At 49.5% G+C, this 20729-nt stretch overlaps 8 protein-coding genes across 8 annotated transcripts; 5 read left to right on the plus strand and 3 right to left on the minus strand.

Moving 5' to 3' along the window:
• Positions 1 to 100: 100 nt before the first annotated feature.
• On the plus strand, positions 101 to 2807 carry BC939DRAFT_433907 (fumarate hydratase). The gene is made up of 6 exons (XM_051553296.1): positions 101 to 180; positions 393 to 440; positions 705 to 787; positions 972 to 1593; positions 1804 to 2359; positions 2456 to 2807. Exons 1-6 carry the CDS (start codon positions 142 to 144, stop codon positions 2599 to 2601), a joined length of 1494 nt encoding a protein of 497 aa, XP_051417768.1. The 5' UTR covers positions 101 to 141; the 3' UTR covers positions 2602 to 2807.
• A 153-nt stretch (positions 2808 to 2960) lies between these two features.
• Positions 2961 to 3572, minus strand: BC939DRAFT_433908 (uncharacterized protein). Its single transcript, XM_051553297.1, has one exon. The coding sequence runs from the start codon at positions 3467 to 3469 to the stop codon at positions 3038 to 3040; it is 432 nt and encodes a 143-aa protein (XP_051417769.1). The 5' UTR covers positions 3470 to 3572; the 3' UTR covers positions 2961 to 3037.
• A 3378-nt stretch (positions 3573 to 6950) lies between these two features.
• On the plus strand, positions 6951 to 8621 carry BC939DRAFT_2817 (uncharacterized protein). The gene is made up of 3 exons (XM_051551216.1): positions 6951 to 7073; positions 7378 to 7494; positions 7675 to 8621. Exons 1-3 carry the CDS (start codon positions 7048 to 7050, stop codon positions 8294 to 8296), a joined length of 765 nt encoding a protein of 254 aa, XP_051417770.1. The 5' UTR covers positions 6951 to 7047; the 3' UTR covers positions 8297 to 8621.
• Positions 8622 to 8894: 273 nt separating this feature from the next.
• BC939DRAFT_433918 (uncharacterized protein) lies at positions 8895 to 9503 on the plus strand. The gene has a single exon (XM_051553298.1). The coding sequence runs from the start codon at positions 8947 to 8949 to the stop codon at positions 9217 to 9219; it is 273 nt and encodes a 90-aa protein (XP_051417771.1). The 5' UTR covers positions 8895 to 8946; the 3' UTR covers positions 9220 to 9503.
• A 715-nt stretch (positions 9504 to 10218) lies between these two features.
• Positions 10219 to 11486, plus strand: BC939DRAFT_391132 (uncharacterized protein; the record flags this gene model as incomplete). The annotated part of the gene is made up of 3 exons (XM_051551937.1): positions 10219 to 10633; positions 10735 to 10857; positions 10939 to 11486. The coding sequence occupies 3 exons, from the start codon at positions 10219 to 10221 to the stop codon at positions 11484 to 11486; spliced, it is 1086 nt and encodes a 361-aa protein (XP_051417772.1).
• A 310-nt stretch (positions 11487 to 11796) lies between these two features.
• On the plus strand, positions 11797 to 15763 carry BC939DRAFT_433923 (ribonucleotide reductase). The gene is made up of 8 exons (XM_051553299.1): positions 11797 to 12014; positions 12208 to 12224; positions 12337 to 12426; positions 12788 to 13142; positions 13250 to 13664; positions 13804 to 14132; positions 14243 to 15444; positions 15540 to 15763. Exons 1-8 carry the CDS (start codon positions 11996 to 11998, stop codon positions 15576 to 15578), a joined length of 2466 nt encoding a protein of 821 aa, XP_051417773.1. The 5' UTR covers positions 11797 to 11995; the 3' UTR covers positions 15579 to 15763.
• Positions 15764 to 15788: 25 nt separating this feature from the next.
• Positions 15789 to 17615, minus strand: BC939DRAFT_433929 (transmembrane Emp24 domain-containing protein 4). The gene is made up of 6 exons (XM_051553300.1): positions 17271 to 17615; positions 17032 to 17114; positions 16723 to 16860; positions 16515 to 16587; positions 16352 to 16422; positions 15789 to 16235 (listed from the first exon to the last, which is right to left on the minus strand). Exons 1-6 carry the CDS (start codon positions 17413 to 17415, stop codon positions 16086 to 16088), a joined length of 660 nt encoding a protein of 219 aa, XP_051417774.1. The 5' UTR covers positions 17416 to 17615; the 3' UTR covers positions 15789 to 16085.
• Positions 17616 to 17716: 101 nt separating this feature from the next.
• On the minus strand, positions 17717 to 19526 carry BC939DRAFT_433931 (NUDIX hydrolase domain-like protein). The gene is made up of 3 exons (XM_051553301.1): positions 18799 to 19526; positions 18543 to 18625; positions 17717 to 18268 (listed from the first exon to the last, which is right to left on the minus strand). The coding sequence occupies exons 1-3, from the start codon at positions 19378 to 19380 to the stop codon at positions 17764 to 17766; spliced, it is 1170 nt and encodes a 389-aa protein (XP_051417775.1). The 5' UTR covers positions 19381 to 19526; the 3' UTR covers positions 17717 to 17763.
• Positions 19527 to 20729: the final 1203 nt, after the last annotated feature.

The following is a 20729-nucleotide window of genomic DNA, read 5'->3' on the forward strand; positions in this document are numbered from 1 at the left end:
CGAAGACGAGCTCGACGACTGTGGCTTTGTTGTGCCGATTTTCCCCTATGGGCACAGCGACATTTAAAGCAGCTGTTGCTCGCTTCAGCTTGACTTGATCATCTTCCCTCTCCGCTCCCGACCCCGCCCTTTCATCTCGCCATGAACATCCTGAAGTTGAACGCCGTCAAGGCTTCTCCCGTAGGTGTCTGCCCTCGATAAATTTCTGTTGTTGTTTCTCTTGTGCAAGGAAGAAAAGGACCCTGAAAGATGAATCTCGACCTGGGTGCCTGAATCAGAACTGATCAGATTCATGCCCTCGTCTTTTGTTGGAAACATAAAAAACTTGATAAGGAGGTCTTCAAGCTAACGTAGCCTATGCCAATTGCCTCTAATTGCTGCATCCTTCATAGATCATGCGCCAGCAGTTGCGCTCCTTCAGCGCTGCCCCCTCTGTCTGGGTAAGTACCACTCACTTGGCCTATGGCGCTGACCACAAATGCAGCTAATTGTTGATGTTGAATGTTGCACCCCTGGGACAGCAGCACGCTCCTTAGTAAACTGAGACCGCATCTGTCCTATTAACAACACGGTCTTCCCTCGCCCGGCTCGCTCGCGACTATAAAAGCATTCTTGCGCCCCGCTTTGTTTTCTTTTCTCCACTACTCATTGATACATCCAACACACAACTGACCATGTCCATCACCCCTACTCTCGGTCCACAGGCTCAAAAGTTCCGTCAGGAGGCCGATACCTTCGGCAACCTCCAGGTCCCCGCCGATAGATACTGGGGTGCTCAGACTCAGCGGTACGTGTTTTTGTCGTTGCCTTGAATCGAGTTGGAATCGTTTTCTCATTCCCACAAATATGTGAAGTGTTCAGTTTTCCCCAGACCCTGTGAATTTTACTTTATCTTACCCCGCTTTTTACCCTATTTTGACAACGAACTGATCTTTATGAAAAAAACCACTCTTTGCCTCGACAATATCCAGCTCTCTCCAGAACTTTGACATTGGTGGTCCCACCGAGCGCATGCCCGAGCCTCTTATCAAGGCCTTTGGTGTCTTGAAGCGCGCTGCTGCCCAGGTCAACATGACTTATGGTCTCGATAAGACCGTCGGCGACGCCATTGTCAAGGCCTCTGACGAGGTCATCGAGGGCAAGCTCCTCGACCACTTCCCCTTGGTCGTCTGGCAGACCGGCTCTGGCACGCAGACCAACATGAACGTCAACGAGGTCATCTCTAACCGCGCTATCGAGCTCTTGGGAGGCGAACTGGGCTCCAAGAAGCCCGTCCACCCCAACGATCATGTCAACATGTCCCAGTCCTCAAACGATACCTTCCCCACGGCCATGCACGTTGCTGCTGCCATCGAGATCAACCAGCGCCTCATCCCCGCTGTCACCCAGCTCCGTGATGCCATCCAGGCCAAGAGTGAGGAGTTCAAGGACATCATCAAGATTGGTCGCACCCATTTGCAGGATGCTACCCCCTTGACCCTCGGCCAGGAGTTCTCTGGCTACGTTCAGCAGCTATCCTATGGCATTGAGCGTATCCAGGGCACCCTTCCTCGTCTCTACAACCTTGCCCAGGGAGGCACCGCTGTCGGAACTGTAAGTTTTTTTTTTTTTTTGCCAGGATGAGGATCATCGCACGTGGGAAAAAAGCCTGTCTGTGGAGAAGAAAACGAGACAGCCGATGATGACAACTGGACATTCAGGGAACACAAAAATGGCATATGCGTGGAGCGTTTGTGTTTCTGTTATGGGCCAGACACTAACCGACCTACCGCACACTTGTTCTGAATTATGAATGCATTTTAGGGCTTGAACACCCGTGAGGGCTTCGATGTCAAGGTCGCCGATGCCATCTCCGGCATCACCAAGCTTCCCTTCAAGACCGCTCCCAACAAGTTCGAGGCCCTTGCCGCCCACGATGCCATTGTTGAAGCCCACGGTGCCCTGAACGTCCTGGCTGTCTCCCTGATGAAGATTGCCAACGATATTCGCTTCTTGGGTTCTGGTCCCCGCTGCGGTCTCGGAGAATTGAACTTGCCTGAGAACGAGCCTGGTTCATCCATTATGCCCGGAAAGGTCAACCCCACCCAGTGCGAGGCCATGACCATGGTTTGCTCCCAGGTCATGGGTAACAACACCACTGTCAGTGTTGCTGGTTCTAACGGTCACTTTGAGTTGAACGTCTTCAAGCCCGTTTTGATTAAGAACACCATCCAGTCCATCCGTCTCTTATCGGATGCCTGTGTCTCCTTCACCAAGAACTGCGTCGTCGGCATTGAGGCCAACGAGAAGAAGATCAACGCCATTATGAACGAGTCGCTCATGTTGGTCACCGCGTTGAACCCCTACATTGGCTACGACAGTACGTTGCACACGATATGATAAATGACACGAAGAGAATATTATTGCTCGATCCAGAATTCAAACTAACTCAGGTTCTGTTCTGAAATGATCATAGACGCCGCCAAGGCCGCCAAGAAGGCCCACAAGGAGGGTACCACCTTGCAGGAGGCTGCCATTTCTCTTGGTCTCTTGGACGAGAAGCAGTTCAAGGAGTGGGTCCGCCCCGAGCTCATGTTGGGACCCACTAAGGCCAACAAGTAAATTCCGCCCGAGCAATGTCTCCCGACTCTTTGAACGGATGAAAGCGCGCGATGCTTTTTTGTTCGACCTCAACTGTTACATATCCTTTCCTACATACATAGATCATCAACATTCTTTCTCTCTCTCTCCCCACAACCTCCTCCAATGAACGAAAAATTCAAATCGTAATTTACAATAGATTAAATGGTGCTTGAATTTTTCTACTTTGTGGAGAAGTCAAAGAATGCATTTACTGGACTCATCAACTCAACGCGAAGGGGTGTGCTCGATGAGCAAATAAGGCCTTCGTCAAGTGCGAGATTGATGAGGACGAGGATAAGATGCCCCGTCGGCCGCGCCCTACATTCTATAATATGCTGTACGTATAGTGTTCAGCAGACTTTTTATTTTTTATTATAACTACTATTATTTTATTTTGTCAATTGAACCGTTTCTTTTAGAGGGTAAGGGTGCCAACGGCGGCCATCAGGGCCGTGGCAAAGACCAGTGCCAGTCCTGTCAGGACGGAAGTGCGAGAGGACTCGTGCATCAAGAAGGCTCCGCCTCCGGCACTGTTGCCCGAGGGCTTGGACGTGGGCGAGTTGCCCGGGTTGGCCGATCGAGCGGACGCCAAGGACGAGATCAGGGTGGCCAGGGACGAAAAGTTAGGGAGTGAGGTAATGCTGCCGTTGCCGGGGGCCGAGGATGTGGCGGGCGCAGTGATGGTCGAGGTCGGTGCGGAGCTCGAGGAGGATGAAGCTACAGTGATGGTGGTGGTCACGGCACTGACGGAGGTGGGAGTCTCCTGAGCAGCGACCGTGGAGGTGGAGGAGAGGATGGCCAAGGCGGCGAGAAGGAGAATGGCTGTGAAAGCTGATTTGGTCATCATGGTTGCTGTTTAGTTGGTCTGGGTTTGGGATGTTGTGGAGGAGAGAGTGGAGGAGTGAGATCGAAAAAAAGGATGCAGGCGGGAGTTGGACAGGTGGATGTGTGGAGAAGAAGGGAAAAAAGAGAGGAACGGCAGCAGAGGAGCAGGTATAAAAACGGCTGGCTGTATCGGGGTGTTCGCGAAGGAATGGATGGGTGAGCAACGCCCTGCTGTTGCGGCTGAAGATGATGGCCGGGGGCTCTCACTCTCTAAGGTTGTCCGTTTGGCACCCTTCTTCCTTGCAAAAGGTTGAGAGCAATTTACTGAGGGTCTACTGCTTTTTGTCAAGCGGAGGAAGGGGATTAGCACATGCGAGAAAACAAGAAGCAACGGCTAAATAACATTTTATCGCCTCGTTTATTCTGTGTAATGTATCTGGACCTGGCTGGGGCTATTAACGTGTCTTTATGTCCGTAAATAACTCTTTTGACCACCAAGCGTCCGTGGTCCGAGAGACTACCATAACTCAATGCATGAAGTCAGGTCCTAGCGCGGCGCTAGAAAAGGCATGTGCATTACTGTGAAGGAGATACTGGGATGATATTTTCCGAAATCACGCTATCGTAAATGAAGGCGACCACTATCGCCATTCTGGTGCTCGCTGGCGACAACGTTACAGTAGTCAAGCGTTCGCTCATTTGAACTATGGTTGCACAGTTAATATTTATCATATGCGAGATTAGAGGGCGAAAAGTGGCCTTATATCCAAGCAAGCTCAAAAATTATTTCCATGCATCCCTATTCATCAATGTGCTTTGAACAGACGCGCTCTTCGCTGACAAGATGGCCAGGGCAGCAGCCTAAAGGTAGACCATATTAGAATTGGCGGACCATACCCATCATGCACCAGCTGGACCAGCCATGAGTAACATTGGGTCAAAGAGCACAAGTAGCAGGATGGATATGACTATTCCTCTTTCTTCCTAGAGTGAACGTCAGCTCCTAGACGAGACTCGTTGGCAACGCGGAAAAATGAGCCGCATTCACTTTGACTCAATCGCCCAGTTGCTCGAGCCTCCCTACAAAAACCAAACCCTAGTATACAGGACCACAGCAGTCAGTTCCTTCTTCTTCACTTCGGCGTGAGGTCTAGGGAACGACCCGAGCCTCGGGATAGTTTCCACAAACCCCAGGGAGAAGATACACAATAGGTCATACCGCGCCAGACCTTGCTGTCGAAGCGTGCTCTATGCATTATCTATCTTGCGCCGTACAAAGTGGTAGACGCAGTGCTGGGATGTTTGCATAGGCCAAGCAAAATGGACTCCAAAGATAGGGTATCCTGCTGCTTGCCCTGTGCAAAGCAGCTAATGCGGTGGGAAAACAAAACGTATCACAGGACCTACTGGATACTGCCTGCAGAGACAAACGAAGGCCCTGCAGCTATGCAAACGACAAAAGAGAGAAAAAGCACGCAATGGACCGAGCATTGCTCCGCTGATATAAACAGTCTTGCTCACCCACTTCTTTTCTATTGCTTCTTTCTGAATATAACGCATACTAACTTGCAACGACGTCCTTCCATACTCAGCTTCTTTAAAGGACCAAAAAGAACATTCTCACCTCCTCCGCGGATTGTCAACAGTGTATTCCAGGTAGGGCACTGACCAAGACTCAAAGGATGATTACTCTATCATCCCCCTGCCTATATCCCGCCTTCATTAGCCTTATTGCCCGCAGCTCCAAAAGGGCGGAATATGTCAAGCGGAGGAAAACACAACAACGTGCTTCAACCTTCTGTTCATGCATCAATTGAGGAAGTGAGATTGTGTACAATTGCTATTCAACGTGTTTCGTTTTCTTTGATGCTGCCGATGATTACTCCGGGGAAACATTTGGGTCCTTTTCTGTTTTCCTATTTGAATGAATAACAAGAACAGAATGGACACTGCCCCTATCTCATTGCATATTTCGCATTTTTGCATTGCGTTCATCCCATCGTTCCAAGGAAGGAAGGAAGGAAGGAAGGAAAAGAAAATTGAAGAGGGGACCCTTCGCCTCGGTGGCGAATAAGTTGGAACGATCGTGTCTCTGTGGCGAAGTGCAATGACATGACGGGAGAAGCCCTCAGACTTTCGAGATCATTTTAGAATATTGTATTTCAGTTTCTTAGAAATGGCTGCGCGATGGCATTCAGCCATAGACATGGTTACGTGCTTGGCGCAATGGTTTTAGTGCCTTGTGCATTGGGCTTTGCTCTGTGTTCTGGCACAGGATAAAATCTTATCCTGAGATTAACGAAGGGGAATTTTTTTTTTTATTTCTCTCTCTCGTCTCCCTCGCCTCTCTCACTGCTTTTGAGATTCTCCTGACAAACACACCGCCTTCCTGAAGATCTCCCCACAGATCATCGCGTCACTTTACTGCCCAGAAAGGGGTCTTTGTCTAGTGCGTGTCAGCGTTTTTGTCGGTCTTTCTTTTCTTTCTTACTCATCCCAATAGTCGTCATCACATCTGATACTCACTCCATTCCGGCATTATTTCTTGTATCTCTACAGCTTCCCGGCACTGGACTTCCAAAGCACACGTAACCTATATACCACACGTTTAGCCCCTCACCTCATACATTCATCATCATCATCGTCCGCCATTCTTTCTCCTCCTTATTTCATCCGGCTACTCTTCGACAAACCCCTCAAAACAGATCGATATATAATCAAAGGTATGTCATCCATGACTTTATGGTACGCATTTCGATTAGGGTTTTGGAACAAGAGAATGACGCGAGAGGACGCGAAACGCGCTGGAATGGTTGGACAGTAATCCGCAACCCATACAGACTTGCAACTACAAGGGATATGGGTAGGAGAGACAGCGCAGCATCCAAGGAGCGAAACAGCATCGTCAAGACAGAATATGTACGCGGTCATTGGGCCAACCCACATGGATTTAAATGATTACGGCTGCATCCATGTTCTGGATACGGCAAGGATAAAAATGAACAAAAAAAAAAAAAAAAAGGATAGTTGACATTATTAACCGTGCCGAAGCTCACTTGGATGGAGGGGGCGTGGAGGAAATGATGGGCAGCGAGAGGTTCTTCATGCTATGGTACACCTGATCGACGCTGTGTACGATATGCTCTCGAAATTTCTTTCGATTCGATTCCTTCCATTCAGCCATCCACCCAATACCGCACGCACTACAAATGGATATTTTACCGCCAGCCAGGGCCAAGCAATTTGGATAGAATCGTTGGGTTAAGGCTAATTTGGGCTGGGAGAGGAAAGGAGGAAGTGCTGCCCTGTCCGTTGTTGTCGTTCCGCTGCACGCAATTAGACTGTGCTTGGGCGGACTATCCTCATCCCTGTCCCTGTCCCTGTCGTTGTCCATGCCTATGTTCATGTCCTGCACTTGCTACTTTTTTTTATTTTTATCTTCCTTTGGGTCTTTTGTATATGCGGATCGATGCCCCTGCTCTTTTTTTTTTCTGGGGTCCCTTGGTATTTCTGTGTTCCTGGATAGGCACCTGCATTTTAGGCATTGCCATTAAACCGTGTAATGGCTGACAGAACAGAATAACACAACAAGAATAACAAATGCGGGTTTGTTGTTGTCGGTTCTTGTAAGTTGAGTTGGAGTGTGGGGTTGGGGTTGAACCCGTGGTAGTCTAAACGAGAGCAGGGGTAAAGGGTACCAAGGACAACAAACACGCAATCATCCGCCCCCTCCATACACACTCAATGCCATTATTCAAACAGACTTCATACAGCACATATTGACCGCCATGGCCGTGCAAACACCCATCGAAGAGACGCTCTGGCGATCGCAGTTTCTGTTTCTGTCTCTGTCCTCGTCCCCCATCCCCCATCCCCCATCCTTGCCCTCGTCTCTTTCAGATTCCACTTCGCCCTAACCGAACCCAATAGAATCCACCTCTCCCGTCTTATTCAGCCGTCGTTGTACCTTGTGGTCCTCCTCGAGACACTTCAACACAGACCAGCTTCCCTTTCTTTCTTGTGTTGCCTTACTCGCGTCATTTCTTTGTATGTATTGATTCAATATACTGTTGTACATGACAATATATTAACCACGATTATATAAAAGCACACCTGTACCCTTCTCAGTCCCTTCCCTCCCCCCTCCCCCTTTCCTCCTTCACCTCCTCCTGCTCTTATTCACGTTGCCTTTCTAGCCCTCACGCCTTTCTTCTTCTTCCTCTTTAGCCTCCTCTTTCTTAGCCCTCGCGCTACCCTCAGTCCTCCAACTACAACTACCGCCTCAATACACACGTTTACCATGGACGGCGTCGACTGCGACTGGTGCCTGGTGTGTGAAAAGCACACTGCGGAAGGCGAGACCTACTGCTCAGAGGAGTGTCGCTCCACCGACCTCATGTCCTCGTCCGCCTCATCATCGTCGTCCTCTACCTCTTCCGCGGGGTCTGCTTACTTCAGTCTCTCGCCCTCGAACTCGCCCGCAACCTCCTCCCCTTCGTCCCTCGGCAGCACCAGCAGCAGCAACAGCTATACCCTGCCACCCTTTGTTCGCAAGCAGCGGACAAGTATACCCAATATCTATGCACAGTGCACCTCCAATCCAAATCCACCACCCTCGCTCATGTTCATCGCCGGCGGAAACACTGCCTCAGCACTCACGCACCATCTTTCGATGCAGCAGCAGCAGCAGCAGCAGCAGCAGCAACAGCAACAGCAACAGCAACAGCAACAGCAGAATCAGCTCTACAACGAGAAGACCGACAACAACCTTCCTTCAACAGCATATCCATTGTTTTATGCCACGCTAAATGCCCTGCGACCCATCTCGCCTTCAGGTCCCCATCAGTAGCCCTGGCATAAGTGACGCCTGGATCCGAACCGAACGATCACTTCTTTACCAGAGTCGATGCAGTTACTCACAAAAAGCAGATACAGAACCAAGAACAGACGATGCGAGGGGTTTTCCCTCGTAGCTCCCTTTCGTTGTCCACCTTATCTTTTCCTCATTTGTCCTACCATGCGTTCGAATGCGCATTTGGCACCTTTTTTTTATACCTTTACGGAGACGAGCGGGATCAACCAACCATCAGCACAGCTGGTACCACATCGACATGTCAGAACAGACACAGTGACATTCCCGCCCGAGACGTTATTTTACTCCCGTATCTGAAGAGGGCCCGTCCCTTTTAAGCGATCGTCGCTGTCGAGCGGGATAGAACACAAACGAAGTGACAGCTTCTCCTATCCATCCGATGTCAACGCCTATGGTTTCCAAGCGCATTCCAGCCTGTGTGTAGTCAAGTCCCTCAAGCCAATGAGTGAGCCTGCCAGAACCCCTCCCCCTGCTCGCCTCCTATACTCCTTGCCACAACAGGAGTCGGTACGACGATCGGCCCAGTCCCAATCCCTCCTTGTCCGATCCTCGCATGAAACCACGGCGCAGACTATTTTTTTTTTTTTTTTTTGGTTCCTGAAAAAATCTTTGCTTTCTGACCAAAAATGACGCGTCTGTGTGCAAGACATTGGATCGGCAGGAAATTCGTCCCGATAGCTGTCATCCCCGCAATGGTCTTCCTGTCTGGTCAATCCGACCCTGTCACAACTCGTTACCCACGTCCGATGGTCGCCCCAAGTCTGCACTACGATCTCTACCCAGTCTACTATTCTCAGTGTGCTGCTGGTGCTCCTTGTCCAGCAGTGTATAACCTTGTGTGTTTGTTATTTTTTCCCTCGCCCTTCCAGATCATGACTAGATTTGTTGTTGCTCTTTGATATTTTTTTTCCTCTTCTGCATTGTTGTGTTGCCCTGTCGCTGCTTACTGTTAACTACCATCTTCTGTACAGTTCTTATTGTTCCTTCCTCTTTGTACCTCGACCAGTTGTATAATCATCTTTTTAGTCTTTGATTTTTTCAGTCTCTTCAATACGCCTCTTTCCCTATTTAATTGTACCAAGCTATACACGACCGTTGTGGATGCGTGGATTGTATTATATATTAGAAAACTGAATAAAAACAGATGCAATATTGTATTGCAAACATGAAGGCAGTTGCGGTCATACGTCTTTTTGATAGTCATGTTGGAATCTCGAATATGTTCCTCCGGCCTAAATCAACATAATCCATATGCAGACATTGTTTGCTTTTAAAAGAACCGATTGGAACGCCATGGGAGAGGCAGTTGTGGGGCCGTTGTAAACGCGTCCAAGGTCTTAGTGCGCCTAGGATGGGGGCTCTTTTGATAGTGCGACGAACGTTCTCATAAAGTGTCGATCTTCGATCCCAAACGCGCGTCTAACTCTCTCACCCCTCCCCTCTCCCATCGCTGTTCGACTTTATCCATTTCCTGAGACCAACCTGCCGCATCCTGCCTGAAAGACACTTACTATCTGTTCAGTACTATCAATATCCTCAGATCCTACCGACACCTCTGGCATAGTCTGCACGTGAAGAACAACTTTGGTGCACTGGAAACATCGATATCAATGGCGCATTTTTCTCACCTCAGATATGATGAGCGGCCCAGTTCGACCACCTTCCGCCGCCAGCTCGCTCTTCTCGGCATTATCTTGCTGACCATGCCCATGTTCATGCAAGTCGTCCTGGCACGTTCAGTAGTGTCCACAGAACAGGCAAAGAGATTGCTGTCGTCACCTTCATCAGTTCACAAGAGGGCGATTGATCATCACGGAGTTATTGCTCCTTTTTCTAGCATCTCGGGTGCTGAAGAGGAGCTGATTTCGAGCCAGTCTTCACAACGGTCGACTTTCCGTATGAATCCCGCGACCTACCCACCTAAAGATCGTATTCCGGACGTAGACTCTCCTCAAGTCAAAGCCTGGATTGCGGAAATTGACTGGTCCAAGGTGCCCAATATTCCTGTGGCCAAGGGTCTGCCGGATGTGCCTCATTTTCCCCAATGTCCTCCTGACGATCAATTGGACCGCTCCGCTTGCTGGTGGACCTGCGCAGGATGTGTGGCCGAGACGGATATCGTGACCTGTCGCAATCAGAACGCATGGGGGTTGACGTATGATGACGGCCCCAGCCCAGCTACAAGGCAAATGATGGAATTCTTGAGCGAGAAGAAATTGACGGCGACGTTCTTCATTGTCGGAAGTCGTGTTATCGAATACCCAGATATTTTGAAGGAGCAGGTGGCCCAAGGTCACCACATTGCTATGCATAGTAAGTAATGCAATCCATTAAGATCTGCGCCTGTTTAGTCATATAAGCAAGTGTCTTTTTTTTTTGTCGCTAACGCTTTTGCTCCTCTTATGTTTCTATAGCCTGGTCCCATGCTGGATTGACGACATTGACTAATCATGAGATTGTTGCAGAAATCCGATGGTCAGAAAAGATTATCCGCGACATCACTGGCCTGACCATGAAATACGTCCGCCCACCCTATGGTAAAACATAGCATTGCTGCCCTTTTTTTTTTTTTTTTTTTTTGTCCTTCCAACTGAATCTATTTGGTTGCGTGATCTAAGGTGATACCGATAACCGAGTTCGCGAGATCCTGCGACAAATGGGCTATACAACCGTAATCTGGAGCGCGGGCTGGGACACGAACGACTGGCGCATGCTCCAGAACCAGATCCAAGAATGGGAGATCGTTGACAAGTTCGACAAGAACCTGGGTTCGCACACCATCGTCAAGTCCTCGGTTGGTCAACCCGGCGGGCCTATCTCATTGGAACACGATCTTACCAACGCGACTATCAGCCTGTCCAAGAAACTGATCCCGATGGCGATGGCCAAGGGGTTGATGCCGATGAGTCTGGCACATTGCTGGGATGATCAGTCGCCGTACCAACGCGGATCCAAGCTTGGGCCAGGTGGCGCGATGGAGAAGTCGAACAACGGTGATAGTACGAGCGGCATGGAGGATCAGGACTATCACATTGATCCTGCGAAGGACTCGACGAAGAGCGAGGGCGTCACTGCCTCGACTGTTGGAGCAGCAGGGGCCTTGCCGGTGTATTCGATGGCCCTGGGGCTGACAGCCTTGGCATCGGCTCTCTTTTTGGGTCTGTAGATATCCTCCTAGGTATATGTTTGTCTCGTAGATTGCATATCTCCTTGCTTTTTATTGTTGTTTTCCCTTCCTCTTCCCGCAGCGTTCGCGTCTGTGCCAAAAAATCTTAAATGAAACGGCTGTTAGAAATACGATCACTTGCGAATGAGACGCGTCCTTTTTGTTTATTTTTGTCAGGAACGGTCTTGTATATAATAATATATGATCAAAGGCAACCACCAACAGAGACGCCACCGTCCAGACGCGTATATTTTATTGTTTTCTGCTGCCATCCCCCCTTCTCTCTTCTTCTTCTCTGACCCCTCCCCTACACACCCCTTCTGTCAACCGCCCCTCCTGTTTGTGCTTCATTCCTTCTTCTTCTTCTTTCGGTCAACAAACGCGTTCCCTTGCCTCCACTCGCCCACTCCCGACGTAGCTGCCCCTCTGCACACCTTGACGCACTCGAACCAGAGCAAACACTGCGTCTCCCCACAGCCATATCCCTTCTCCGTCCATCCTCCTCCATAATGTTTGTCGTCAAGAGAGGTGAGTGCTTCTGGCTGGCGTGCTTTTGTCTCACTCCTACATACATACACATGCATACACATACACATATGAAATCTCCCTACTAACTAGTACCGAGCATCTCCCTCTCTATCCCTCTCCAACTCTCTCTAACTCTCTCCCCCTCTCCCCCCTCTTCACCGTTACATCGCTCACCTCCTTTGCCTGTTGCTAGATGGAAGACGCGAGACCGTAAGTGATGCAAGGACTGAGCCTGAATGAGAGAACCTTTCTGATCTGTTGCATGCAGCTCACACCTTCCCATTCTCTCTCTCCGCATAATGTAACGGCTGAATCACAACAGGTCCACTTTGACAAGATCACATCTCGAATCTCGAAACTGTGCTATGGTCTGAACCCAGACTTTGTGGATCCTCCCAGAGTCTCGCAAAAGGTAAGCAGGCATGCTCAACCGTTCTCTTGTCTTACACATGGTATCCTTCACCTTGGTGTGGCCGAGAGAGTATACTGTGCCCGGGTGAGGGCAGCAGAGTCATTGTGCATGCAGGCGTTGTTTTGGACAGTGGATTTGCCACCATTATTGAGCACACAAATCCACACACGAATCCACTGGAAGTCGTTGACGACCCCGTTTTCGTCTGCAAATGAAGGCACTCTCCACATGTCATTGTAGCTGCGTTCACGTATTTTATGCATCTTTTTCAAAGCGGAGTGCTCAATTGACAGTCAAACAGGTTCACTAATAGTAACAACTACCACAACAATAACAACAACAACAATGGCTGTTGTTTTAGGTCGTCCAGGGCATGTACCAAGGGATCACAACAGTCGAACTGGACAACCTCGCTGCCGAGACAGCCGCCTATCTCACGACCAACCACCCCGACTATGCTACGCTCGCTGCCCGCATTGCCATCTCGAACCTGCACAAGGAGACCAAGAAGGCCTTCTCGGCCGTGATCGAGGACCTCTATACCCACGTCCACCAGAAGCTCAATAAGAACGTCCCCCTGGTCTCTAAGGAGACACACGATATCGTAATGGAGAACGCTGAACGACTCAACTCGGCTATTATCTATGACCGCGACTATGGCTACAACTTTTTCGGATTCAAGACCTTGGAAAAGAGTTATCTCTTGCGTATTAATGGTAAGAATACCGCTGACCATCAATGGCGGCAAAAAAAAATCGTCCATAGTAGCCTCTGAACGCCTCTAACCAATAACTTTTGCTATATATTGTTATTTTACTTTTAGATATTGTGGTCGAGCGCCCTCAACACATGCTTATGCGCGTGTCTATTGGAATCCATGGATCTGACATTGATGCCGCTATCGAGACATATAACTTCATGTCGGAAAAGTACTTTACGCATGCAACACCGACCCTCTTCAATGCTGGAACGCCTCGTCCTCAGATGTCGAGTTGCTTTCTGGTCCAGATGGCGGACGATAGCATTGAGGGTATCTACGACACCTTGAAGACCTGTTCGTTGATCTCGAAAGCTGCAGGAGGTGTCGGTGTCAGCTTCCAAAAGATCCGCGCCTCTGGCTCCTACATCGCTGGCACGAATGGAAATTCGAACGGAATCATTCCAATGCTCCGCGTCTTCAACGACACCGCTCGCTTTGTGAACCAGGGAGGCGGAAAGAGAAACGGATCGTTTGCCATGTAGGTGATAGTGCTCGGGTGTGCGCAAATGCGTGATCGACATAGTGCATGCATGCATGCATGCGTATATGTATGTACATGCATTAACTTTATATCTGATCGTGCTTTGATTCTCCATTCCCTCACTGCATCCCAATAGGTATCTGGAACCCTGGCATGCGGATGTATTCGAGTTTTTGGACCTGCGCAAGAACACTGGACATGAGGAACTTCGAGCGCGCGATTTGTTTTTGGGTCTCTGGATCCCTGACTTGTTCATGGAGCGCGTTCAGGAGGACGGCGAATGGCATCTGTTCTGCCCTGGAGAGTGTCCCGGTCTTGATCGGGTCTGGGGACAGGATTTCGTGAACCTTTACAACAAGTACGTTGCCGCCAACAAGTTCCGTAAGATCGTCAAGGCCCAGAAGCTGTGGTTCGCCATTGTGGATGCCCAGATCGAGACTGGCATGCCCTACATGCTATATAAAGGTACGGACTTGATTTTTGCTAGATTCGCTTTATTGCCCCTGGGATGGAAGGACCCCAAGTCGAAAATGATATTTACGTGATTCACATTATTTCTTTGTGGTTTTGCGCAGATGCATGCAACGCCAAGTCGAACCAGAAGAACTTGGGTACTATCAGCTGTTCGAACCTATGCACGGAGATTGTGGAATACACTGCTCCCGATGAGGTCGCTGTCTGCAACTTGGCATCGATCGCGCTGCCCAAGTTTGTGGATGTCAAGAACAAGCGCTTCGACTTTGATCAGATGCACAAAATTGTCAAGATCGCTACCAGGAACATGAACAAGGTCATCGATCGCAACTACTACCCCGTTCCCGAGGCCGAGAAGAGCAACAAGCGCCACCGTCCTATCGGTCTTGGTGTGCAAGGGCTTGCCGATGCGTTTGTGCTGCTCCGATATCCCTTTGATTCGCCCGAGGCTCGTCAGTTGAACAAGGACATCTTTGAGACTCTCTACCACGCAGCTCTGGATGCCTCTTGTGAGATCGCCAAAGTGGATGGACCTTATGAGACCTATGAGGGCTCGCCTGTGAGCGAGGGGATTCTTCAATATGACATGTGGAACGTCAAACCAAGTGGTCGCTGGAACTGGGACCGTCTCAAGGAGGACATCAAGAAGTATGGTGTACGCAACTCGCTCTTGGTTGCGCCCATGCCCACGGCCTCGACCAGTCAGATCTTGGGCAACAACGAATGCTTTGAACCGTACACGTCCAACATCTACCAACGTCGCGTCCTCAGTGGAGAGTTCCAGGTTGTGAACCACCACTTGCTGAACGACTTGACACAGATGGGACTCTGGAACGAGTCGATGAAGAACCAGATCATTGCCGCTGGTGGTTCGATTCAGGGTCTGGCCGAACTCGATGATGACTTCAAGATGCTGTACAGAACCATCTGGGAGATTCCTCAGAAGGCGCTTCTTGAGATGGCAGCAGACCGCGCACCGTTCATCGATCAGTCACAGTCGCTCAACGTCTTCATGTCGGATCCCAGTGCCAGCAAGATCACATCGATGCATTTCTTTGCCTGGAAGAAGGGACTCAAGACGGGGATGTACTACCTTCGATCGCGACCTGCAGTGGACGCTATCAAGTTCACAGTGGACCAACAGGCACTTCTCGAGAGTTTGAAGAAGCAGGCCCTCATGGCCAAGGCGGTCAAACAGCAGACGACCATCCAGACCTCTGTCAATGGATTGACGACACCGGAACTCGTGTCTCCGAAACTGGACGAGGCAGATCAAAAGGCATTAGATGCTATTATGTGCTCGGTAAGGGAGTCATGATCCATTTCTTTGTATCGCTTGTATTTGATGAGCAAAGAGTTCAGCAAGTCCTCATTCCCCTCTATTCTTATGCTGAATAGCTTGAGAACAAGGATGCATGCGTAATGTGCAGCGGATAAAATTCTTTTGACTTGTTTCCTATCGTCCTCGCTACGTTACTTGAGGTGTAGTGTAGCAGACCTGCTTCAGTCGTGGAGTAAAAACGCTTCACGTCTTTTGTTGTATTTGTAGTTTTCTCTCTCTTTTTCCTTTCATCTTCTTCCCACGATGCGATCACGGAATGTGTGGATCCTTCGGAATGCACTCTTTTTTTTTTTTTTTTTTTTTTTTTTTTTTTTCTTATATAAAATATTCTTAAATAATATCAGGGAAAGAATTGAAAATGGATGACAATGGTCGGCGTGATGGTAGCCATGTCAACACAACGATGTTTGAGGGGGGGGGGTTTTTTAATATTAAAATGGCACTTTGCTGCCGTGTATTGCTCTCCTCTGGATGCAAAGATATATCCAGTTTTCCATTTTCTGGTCCTTGGTCCGAACAGACGGACTTGTCATGTACTGCAGATGTGAGGACGCAAGCGATCCTGCACAGGCCTGTTGCGAGCGGACATTCTCTCTAGACCTCTAGACCAGTTTCTTGGTCTCGAAGAACCTGCGGAGCGAGCGTAACTGGGTAGCGCAGGTGATGCCCAAGACGACGAGCTGGACAATGGTCCAGGTGACGGTGTGAGCGTTCGTAGACTCACTCTTGTCGCGGAATTCTCGTTCGTGGTCCTAATAGGCCGCAATATAGAGGTGTTGGATCATAATAGCGCAATTAGAAAGGACAATGAGGGATCGGTTCGATCTAAAAGCAGAAGGAGGAAGAGGAGGAGAAAAGGTTTCCTTACACGAAGATAAGACTGATCGCGTCTGATATCGCCGACCTTGTGGCTCAGATCACGGACGCGCTGGGCAAGATCTATTGGAACGATCGATCGAGACATGTCAGGTGGGAGGAGAGGTGACTTTCTTACATTGGTATATAGTCGATTGTTAGGTCGACGGACTTACCACTCAAAGCTCCATCCGGAATCTGGTTATCATCCTCAAGAATATCACGGATCTCCAAGTCCAGGGTCACTCTCTATTTTTAAAGAAAAAAAGATCCAGTGGCAATCAGCACATCGTTTCGTCCATATTCAATTCCAGAAAGAAAAGAGAGATAAAAAAAAAAAGAAAAAAAAAGAAGAGTTCCACCATCGAAAACCGAGTAACTTACGAGCTTGGTAGAACCGAACCAGCCGGCATCCGCGGTGAATAAGCAGATGGCGTGCTCTCCGGACTCCGCAGACGTGAACTTGAATCTGCCCTTGGGGGCCAACTTCTGACCGTAGACTCTGTTACCGGAGGGCATTTCCTGATTGGCGACGACGTCGTCAACAGCGACCATAAAGTAAGCGGAAGTTGGGGGGGGGGGGGGGGGGGGGGGGGGGGATGCGAGGAGTATAAGAGCGTCAGTTCAGAACGGACTAGAACGAAAGCTGAAATGGGGGAGGGATCTCTGTCAGAGAATCTGTTGAACGTGTACCTCGACAACGACCTCGAGCTGGATATCCTTGTTCAGGACAAACTTTCGTGTATCCTGATCCCATTCCTCGGCAGTGTAATCACCTAAAGAAACGTCGTTGTTGAGATGATGTTAGTGGGGAGGTCATCAACTTTTGGCTGATCAAACTGAAGAAAAAGTCCCCTCCTCTTCTGCAAGATGAAGGGGGAGGGATGGGGAGTACCAAGTCATCCTGCTCGCATCTCTTAGTTTAGTTATACCTGTGACCATGGTCTCCTTCGGAAGCTCCTCAGTGAAACACTTTTGCTCGGCGCCCTCGAGATAAAAGTAGAGGCCAAAGACCGAGGGGAGAACGCTTAGGAGCACCAGAAGGGCGATCGTCCACCGTGTAACGTTGATGGCCATGGTTTGAGTAAAAGTAAGCTGTTACGTTCTTTGCGTCTGTTGACAGTCGATTGTTCAGCAGTTGAGGACTCCTAGAGAGCGAGATGTTGGTATGGGTGAGGCGTCTTGAAGGGAGGAGATGATGCTTGACAAGACGGATGAAGTCCAGGTGATGACAGGGTGCACGCCTTTTTGAGGGAAGCGCGCGACTCTCTTCGATCCACGTCACTTGACTTATTTTGGACTGGCCAGTGCCCTTTTCTTATGGCTGTTTGCCACCAACATACTACCACCATTCAACAGGGGGGCTTTTGGTTCAATAGCTTAAATTAAAAAGACCTCGTTTTATTCATTAAAAGAGTCGTAGGATCATACGGTAGCAGCAGCAGCACCAGGGATCTCGGGCGCAGGCAGAGGTTTATACCTCGGGATGTTGGCGCCCTCCGGACAGATCATCGCGCCCATAGGACCCTGCTTCATGATCCTCCTCAGCACACCGTCCATAATAAACGCAGTCAAGCCCCAGACATCACATCCTTCCTTTTCCACATGCCACACCGGATACATATACTTGGAGTCCCTGAATCGCACCAGACGCTTACAGTTCTGTGGATCCAACAGATGGTCGATCGGGATGGTGAGCACCTTCTGGATCTCGTCTGGATTGAACCGGATCTCGCTCACGTCGTTGATCGGCGTACGAATGAATCCCACATAGGGTTGGACCCGCATGGTGCAGTCCTTGTTGGGCATGGCTGTGTACTCGCCCAAGATCTCGACGTCCTTCGGGGAGATAAAGACTTCCTCCTCCATTTCCCGTAGAGCTGTGGCCAGACAGCTCTCGTCCGAGGGGTCGCGTTTTCCGCCAGGGAAACTAAGATAGATAGCATCGATAGACGGAGCGGAAAGAGAAAAAAAAAAAAAAAAAAAGGCGAGTGAGTGAGTGAGCAATAAATGACCATTGGAATGCGAGAAGGAAAAAACACGCCACGCGCGAAAAACAGAGCTATGAATAGCATCCGTTCCACATGTATCCATCCCAACAAAACCCTTGGTTTGAAAGTAATAAAGAACGAAGCAATTGGTTTCTCCTCAGAACAAAGAGAAGAGCCAAAGGGTAAAAAATGTTGAATGTTGACTATCCGTACCTGCACTCTCCTCGATGGTTCCTCATATTACTTGACCGGACCGTGATCAGCACACTGGGGACGCCCTTGACGATGCAGAGAGGCTGAAAAAAAAAAAAAAAAAAAAAAAAAAAAAAAAGGTTATTTATATGACACGAAAGAACCAAAAACCACGCCAGATTAGGATCTGCTCACTAACTGGCTTCCGATAATTCTAATCGGACGACATGCTAGCGGACAAAGGAAGGGTTTGGGGCCAAATCATCGAGCTTCTTACCATGAAGACAGCAGCCTCGCGCAGGGGTTTGTCTTTACAATAATCAAAGTGGTGGCTAGCATGGTGCATGTCCTCATCCAGTCGTCTCTTGACCAGGTCAAGGAACGCCCTGTCGAACTGGATCTTGCTGGGTCGTGGTGCTGGGCCCATCATGGCTGGGATCGTCCGGGATGCGTACGAGGCGTGTCTCAACGATGCCTGTCGCTTTACTCGCTCTTGATGAGATGGGTATACGTGTTGGTGTTGCTGGTGAGATGGCGACGGAGCTGGTGCGGGAGGTGCATTGAATGGCAGCTGGTAGCGGTACTGTGGAGGAAGAGGTGTGTCCATCTGGTAGAGAGGTGCGAAGATCTTGGTCTCTGACTGACTGACATTGGCGTTGAGGAGGAAGGGTTGGGAGGCGAACGAGGATGAGGCAGAGATCTCGTTCTGGGACACAAGGCTGCTTCGTGATCTCGAGGCGGTGGTGATGACCCTGGTTCTGGTTCTGGCTCTGCGGGCGGTGGTGGGCGGCGTGACAAAGTGGGAGAGCATGGAGCGCTGAGGACAGCGGCAAGACGCAGGCAGCAGGAATGCAGACATGTTGAAAAGAGTGGGGAGCTGAGAGTGAGGAAGCAGAGGGAGAGAAGGGCGGGTGCGGGTGGTTGTGCGGAGAAGAGAGAGGAGTGAACAGTGGAGACAGCTTCAGAGTGGAGGGGCGATCTTGGAGCGACATAAAAAGAATGAAATTGTCCCTTTTATGCTGCGGTCGCACAACGACCGTGCACGTTCCAGTCTTCCAGCTGGATCCCGACAAATTATCGTGCCACTCTCTCCTCCTCGCCCTCTTCACCGCTCACTCAGTTCCTACCACACTCCTGACTGGTGCGCCTATCAGCTGGGCCCGCTGCCTTCATGTCGTTCCCACGTCACACGCATCCATATCCATGTCGTCTATATCGGTCGTAATCAAACCTCCCCCAGGGTCGATTCCTAAAAGACCCTCGCTCACACTCCCCCTCCCCACACTCCCCGCAATCTGCCTTTTACTGTAAGGTCCCCCACTCCAATCACCAGAACAAAACAACAATAACCACAACAACAAAGCCAGGTTGCTGTTGTTCCCCGCAGCCGACCCCGCATTGCGTGTACTTGTCTGTCTTCTGATCCATATTCGCGCCTCATAGGATGCGCATTTGATGTAATCGTGTGTTCACAAGGGCCTCCCCTGCCTATCCAAGAATGTTTAGACACATGTATGTAGCTAATTTAAGAGTGTGAATCATTTGCAACCATCAAATATCTAGACGCGTGCTTGGGATACCGTCGATCCCTGGAATCCAAACACGCTACTTGGGCAGTAAAGCGGACTTATCCCATAGCTTTCTTTTACTTTGGCTTTTTTTTTTTATCAAAGACTGACGTTATTTCAGCATCCACAGTTGTACGTGCCAGTTCTTTCAGTTTGGAGAGAAGAGAGAGAAAGAGCTGCGTGACTTGGCGGAAACCTACGATCCCACTTATATAGAACTTTTACTTGCCCGCGTTCTCCACTTTTTTTTTAATTTCTTTTGTTTTGCTAATGGATCATTGGCTCCTGCGATGCACTTGGACATATACCCCCCTAGTGGATCCACTTTAGTCACCTGAACTTTTTCGCGTCGTGTCGACGTATATATTACTCTCTCTCTCTTTCTCTCTATGTACGTCGAAACGCGCCTTCATGTCGACCTCTGCAGCGTACAGTTCGCATTTAATTCACGATGGATTTAGAATCTCAGATCTGAACGAGAGCAGGCTGTTATTGGACAGGAGTTCCCGTCTTCCTCGCCAACATCGCGGTCCCCGTTCAAAGAGCCATTCTGGTAAAATACTCCGCCAACGTATCCTCCAGTCAAGGCATTTCATCAAGCGATGCATGTAGCTCTTGAGAATACCATACCGGTTTTTTT

This window comes from Gamsiella multidivaricata (assembly GCF_025024155.1).
Source record: "Gamsiella multidivaricata strain RSA 2152 chromosome Unknown BC939scaffold_1, whole genome shotgun sequence".
In the NCBI taxonomy this organism is placed as follows: Eukaryota; Fungi; Mortierellomycota; class Mortierellomycetes; order Mortierellales; family Mortierellaceae; genus Gamsiella; species Gamsiella multidivaricata.

What these genes read in the sequence shown, in the direction of transcription:
- BC939DRAFT_433907 (XM_051553296.1), top strand. Translation starts at nt 142, where the DNA reads ATGAACATCCTGAAGTTGAACGCCGTCAAGGCTTCTCCC. An exon ending in GCGCTGCCCCCTCTGTCTGG is followed by an intron (nt 441 to 704) that starts GTAAGTACCACT and finishes CTCGGTCCACAG; the next exon opens with GCTCAAAAGTTCCGTCAGGA. An exon ending in TGGGGTGCTCAGACTCAGCG is followed by an intron (nt 788 to 971) that starts GTACGTGTTTTT and finishes GACAATATCCAG; the next exon opens with CTCTCTCCAGAACTTTGACA.
- BC939DRAFT_433908 (XM_051553297.1), bottom strand. Translation starts at nt 3,469, where the DNA reads ATGATGACCAAATCAGCTTTCACAGCCATTCTCCTTCTCGCCGCCTTG.
- BC939DRAFT_2817 (XM_051551216.1), top strand. Translation starts at nt 7,048, where the DNA reads ATGCGGGTTTGTTGTTGTCGGTTCTT. An exon ending in GTTTGTTGTTGTCGGTTCTT is followed by an intron (nt 7,074 to 7,377) that starts GTAAGTTGAGTT and finishes CGAACCCAATAG; the next exon opens with AATCCACCTCTCCCGTCTTA. An exon ending in CTTACTCGCGTCATTTCTTT is followed by an intron (nt 7,495 to 7,674) that starts GTATGTATTGAT and finishes CTTCCTCTTTAG; the next exon opens with CCTCCTCTTTCTTAGCCCTC.
- BC939DRAFT_433918 (XM_051553298.1), top strand. Translation starts at nt 8,947, where the DNA reads ATGACGCGTCTGTGTGCAAGACATTGGATCGGCAGGAAATTCGTCCCG.
- BC939DRAFT_433923 (XM_051553299.1), top strand. An exon ending in TTATCTCTTGCGTATTAATG is followed by an intron (nt 13,143 to 13,249) that starts GTAAGAATACCG and finishes TTTTACTTTTAG; the next exon opens with ATATTGTGGTCGAGCGCCCT. An exon ending in GCCCTACATGCTATATAAAG is followed by an intron (nt 14,133 to 14,242) that starts GTACGGACTTGA and finishes GGTTTTGCGCAG; the next exon opens with ATGCATGCAACGCCAAGTCG.
- BC939DRAFT_433929 (XM_051553300.1), bottom strand. Translation starts at nt 17,415, where the DNA reads ATGGCCATCAACGTTACACGGTGGACGATCGCCCTTCTGGTGCTCCTA. An exon ending in GAAGGAGACCATGGTCACAG is followed by an intron (nt 17,115 to 17,270) that starts GTATAACTAAAC and finishes ACGTTTCTTTAG; the next exon opens with GTGATTACACTGCCGAGGAA. An exon ending in AGCTCGAGGTCGTTGTCGAG is followed by an intron (nt 16,861 to 17,031) that starts GTACACGTTCAA and finishes GTCGCCAATCAG; the next exon opens with GAAATGCCCTCCGGTAACAG.
- BC939DRAFT_433931 (XM_051553301.1), bottom strand. Translation starts at nt 19,380, where the DNA reads ATGTCTGCATTCCTGCTGCCTGCGTCTTGCCGCTGTCCTCAGCGCTCC. An exon ending in GCGAGGCTGCTGTCTTCATG is followed by an intron (nt 18,626 to 18,798) that starts GTAAGAAGCTCG and finishes TTTTTTTTTCAG; the next exon opens with CCTCTCTGCATCGTCAAGGG. An exon ending in AACCATCGAGGAGAGTGCAG is followed by an intron (nt 18,269 to 18,542) that starts GTACGGATAGTC and finishes TATCTATCTTAG; the next exon opens with TTTCCCTGGCGGAAAACGCG.